We start from the raw sequence: 4525 nt of genomic DNA, 5'->3' as shown, positions 1-4525 counted from the left end.
CAACTTATCAGGACAGATACCCGACTCAATTGGCCATCTCAAGTCTTTGACTTACTTGGATCTCTCACACATCAACTTATCAGGACAGATACCCGACTTAATTTACCATCTCAAGTCTTTGAATACTTTAATACTCGGTGATTGTAGTTTGATGGGTCCTCTTCCCAAATCCCTACTTAATCTTAGGCACCTTAGTACTCTAGATTTATCACATAACAAGCTTAATGGAACGTTGCCTTCTTGGTTGTTTACTCTTCCCTCACTAGAAACTATCACTCTCTCCAACAACATGTTCAAGGGGAGCTTACCAACAGAATTTTTCAACCATCAATCATTAAAGATATTATCCCTTCATGGAAATCAATTCGATGGCATGCTAGATGTGCTTGATCAAGGATCCATTCATCAAACATTTCTTCAACTCCTGAATATCACTTACCTTGACCTCTCAAATAATAAATTTAGAGGTGTGTGGGAGTTAGATACTTTGTTATCAAGGCTCGGGACCCTTGAATATCTCTATCTCTCATATAGTGGTTTATCTGTTGTGCCCAATAATACCAGTCGCTATGTCAATCCTAATTTTAAAGAATTGGGGTTAGCATCTTGCAAGATAAAGGTGTTTCCAGAGTCCATACGTGCCATGAGAAAACTTCAATATTTAGATCTATCGAGAAATGAAATCGATGGCCACATTAAGGAGATAGGAGGAAATGAACTACTTTACTTGGATCTCTCACATAACATCATAACAGGGCCATTCCCTCCATCAATTTGGAACATGGACAATCTACAATATTTGAATCTGTCCAATAATCGCTTTAGTGGAGTGATTAAAGCTAGAGATATTAACTTCTTTCCGTCAGTTATAGATATGGGGAACAATAGTTTTAATGGCACCATTCCACATGTGTGTGGTGGAGAATTATGGGGGCTTATTTTGAATGGAAATCAATTTGAAGGTAAGGTGCCAAGTTGCTTTTCCAAATGCCCATACTTGGAGGTGCTTGATCTGGGAAACAACCGCTTAACTGGTGCATTCCCTGACCAGTTAGGACGTCTTCCAAATCTGAAGGTCCTTGTCCTCAGATCAAACAAGTTTCATGGTCCCATGGAAAGAAGCTCTTCTATGATCAAACACCCATTTCCTAGTTTGAGTGTTCTTGACTTATCTCAAAATGAGTTTGGAGGCCAACTCCCTGGAAAATATTTTCAAAAATTTGATGCTATGAAGAATGTGGTCAAGGATGGCGAGAATACGTATTTGAGTCTTTACGACTTTTACTCTATCACTGTTGTAGTGAAAGGCCAGCAACTCTTTTTTGAGAAAATTTCAGACGACTACACAATTGTTGATCTATCTGGTAACAAATTTGAAGGAGAGATTCCAAACGAAATATGCACTCTTAACTCGTTGATAGTGCTCAACTTATCCAACAACCACCTCAATGGTCAGATCCCGCAGGCTATAGGTAATCTCTCTGAGATTGAATCATTAGACCTATCTCGGAACCAACTATCCGGAAAGATTCCTCAAAGTCTTGCAGACATCACGAGTCTTGAAGTCTTAAATCTCTCGCAGAACCTTCTGGTGGGACGTATTCCTGGTGGAACACAGTTGAGTACATTCAACACTTCATTCGAAGGGAATCCGGGACTATGTGGGTTTCCGCTGCCCAAGGAGTGTGAACATGCAAGTGCCCCACAGCTTGAAGTTGATGGAGAAGAAGAGAGTGTATTTACATGGAAAGTGGTGATGTTGGGATATGGATGTGGAACCTTAGTCGGATTGTTGTTGGGATATTTCATGTTGTCAACAGGTTGGCCAAAGTGGTTGAATGCAATTGTTGATGAAATAGAGCAAATGATCCAGAGAAGGCAAAACAACAGAAGATAAATCATCAAGATTGGAAAATGAGATTAGGTACGTGTTTCCCTTGCATGTTTTCTTTTCTATAAATGTCAACACAATTAATGCTTGTTATTTTTCTTTTCTAAAACTTTATGATGCAGGATGGGATGGAGCTATGTTGAATTATCTTATATATGCATGTTTGGAATCATGTTGTTATTAAAGCTTAGAAATAATTTAATCAGTTAGTTTATTTCCTTGTGTCTTACGTTGGTCATAAACTCATTTGTATATCATTAATATGTAATATTGAAGACATATAATATATGTATTAAATATATAATTTTAGTTGCATTGACAATTTGCGGTTGTTAGTTTTGAGTTGTATTAGTTATTGAATGGTTAAAAATGGCCTAAACATTATTGTGATTTATAAATTTATAAAAACCGAACCAATTATTTCAACTATTTTTTTAATAAAAAAATCATTAATGTTTCTTATATATAATGATCAAGTCCTTCAACTATTTTTTTAATGAATTTTTTTTTGAAACTTTCTCATTTTAAATGAATAAATCCCTGAACATTTTTTTTCAACAAAAAAAACCATTAAAATTTTAGAATTTGCCAATTTGGTTACCTACATCATTTTAACCCAAGAAAAGCTTAATATAATTGACCAAAAATATTTTAAAGTAAAATGAAACCTAAATTAATTTTACTGTTCTCAAACCCTGTGTCATTCAAACCCCACTCAAACGCCGTTATCACTCTCCCTCGCCATTCCTCGTCGCCCCATCATTGTTTGTTCTCCATATCTCTATCACACTTTTGGCCCATACTATCAATCTCCCTCTTTTTGATTTATTTTTATCTATCATCAATGGCGGGGCAACAACGTGATAGGCGATATGTAGAATAGACAACGATGGGGCGATGAGGAGCGACGAGGGGGAGTGATATAGTGTTTGGGGTTTGAATATCATAAGATATGAGAATGGTAAAATTGTTTTGGGTTTATTTTAGAACATTCCTAGTCGGTTACATATAACTTTGTTTTGGGTTAAAATGATGTAAGTAACTAATTTTTAAAAGTTCGATGGTTTAGTTTATTAAAAAAAAGTAACGAGACTATTTGTCCAAAAAGTTTCGTATTCTTGAAACCAAGATGGTTTCTTATTAGTCTACAACTAAATATTTTTCACAATTTTAATTTGTTGAATCAGAAACAAAACAATTTGATATTCAGAGATGAAAGTGTGCTTTTTTGAAACTAAACTCGATGCAAGTAATCTAAAACTTTCTCAAAACCAAGAGACGTGTATGAAAACTTTTGCCAATTTGGGAGCATCCAATCAATTATCTTGGAGAAAGTGCAAAAGATTATGTTTCAATACAGCTTATGATAAGAATATGAAAACTAAGAAAAATGAACATAGGAAAATGCAACAATTTATCATCGTTGTGGAGAAGCAATTTGATGTGTTTCACCGTTGTTTAGAAGAATCTGGAAGCTTATGTGACCGCCTTAAGAATGTTGATGGTTTGAGCAAAGGCCGTAGCTGTTACAATCATTGCTAGCAGTACAATTGTGCATGAAGTCATCGGAGGTCAACAACAATGACAAGAAGGGCTTATGAGCGAATCCTCGAAGGAGCCACTCAAACTACTCTTCAATGTCCTCATTTATCCTTTCAAACTACTCTTCAATATCTGCAAAATAGGACCACATATGTTCCACGAGTACACAAACAAAATAGCCAAAAGCTGGTATCCAAGTAACATTGAGGAGGATATGTGTTCAGTTAAGGAATGATCCTGACTCCAGGGACTAAGGATATAAAATAAGTAACTTGAATGAGAGCTATCTGGTCTACGTTGTTTGGTCCCCAGTATGTATAGCTCAACTTTCATCACGATTGCTGTTTGTAACAGAAGGCCATTACTATACCCATCAATAAGCTACATATATATATATATATATATATATATATACACACACAAAGGCATATACATCCATATATATAGGGGCAGGTTCATTTAGGAACCGAAGAACCACCTATTTTGTGAATATTCATAAGAAATATTCTGTCACGACATTCATCTTGAATATTTTATCACGAATACTCACAAAAATAGTGGTTCATGGGTCCCGAAAATAATTTAAGGTTCCTAAATGAACCTCTCTCTTATATTAAATATACGTATATGTGTGTGTGTGTATATATATATATATAATATGTGTGTATACATAAGCATGTTGAACATTCATCTTGGACAAAGAGCTAACACTAAATACTGATTTCCAATACTAAGTTCATCTTGTAAATCTTAAGTTCACGAGTTTGCACAAATTTCCTCGATCATTTGCCAAATCGATCAACTTTGAGCCGCCATTAAAACATAAAAAATCTTGCACATGGTCATTTTCTAGAAGCAAACAAAATAAAGTTACCTTCAACTCTCGTATAACACCACCTAAAGACACATGCTATTTAATAGAGGGGGGAAATGAAAACCTTATTTAGTTCAGGCACTATTTGTTGTAATTGATACACTAAAGATGAAGAGAATTGAAAACGCAGAAGAACAGAGGTGAAAAAGAAAGCCTGTATGATCAATCTTCTTTAAGCCATGATAAGATACCAAGGAAATATAAGTGGAAAATATTAC

The 4525-nt window shown here is 35.2% G+C and overlaps 1 protein-coding gene across 1 annotated transcript; it reads left to right on the top strand.

The window, feature by feature from the left end:
• The first annotated feature begins 151 nt into the window (after positions 1-151).
• LOC112520636 (receptor-like protein 36) lies at positions 152-1897 on the top strand. The gene has a single exon (XM_025129049.1). The coding sequence runs from the start codon at positions 152-154 to the stop codon at positions 1895-1897; it is 1746 nt and encodes a 581-aa protein (XP_024984817.1).
• Positions 1898-4525: the final 2628 nt, after the last annotated feature.

This window comes from Cynara cardunculus (assembly GCF_001531365.2).
Source record: "Cynara cardunculus var. scolymus isolate 2C chromosome LG 1, CcrdV1, whole genome shotgun sequence".
Taxonomy (NCBI): domain Eukaryota; kingdom Viridiplantae; phylum Streptophyta; class Magnoliopsida; order Asterales; family Asteraceae; genus Cynara; species Cynara cardunculus.
This window is presented reverse-complemented; position numbering and strand designations above follow the sequence as displayed.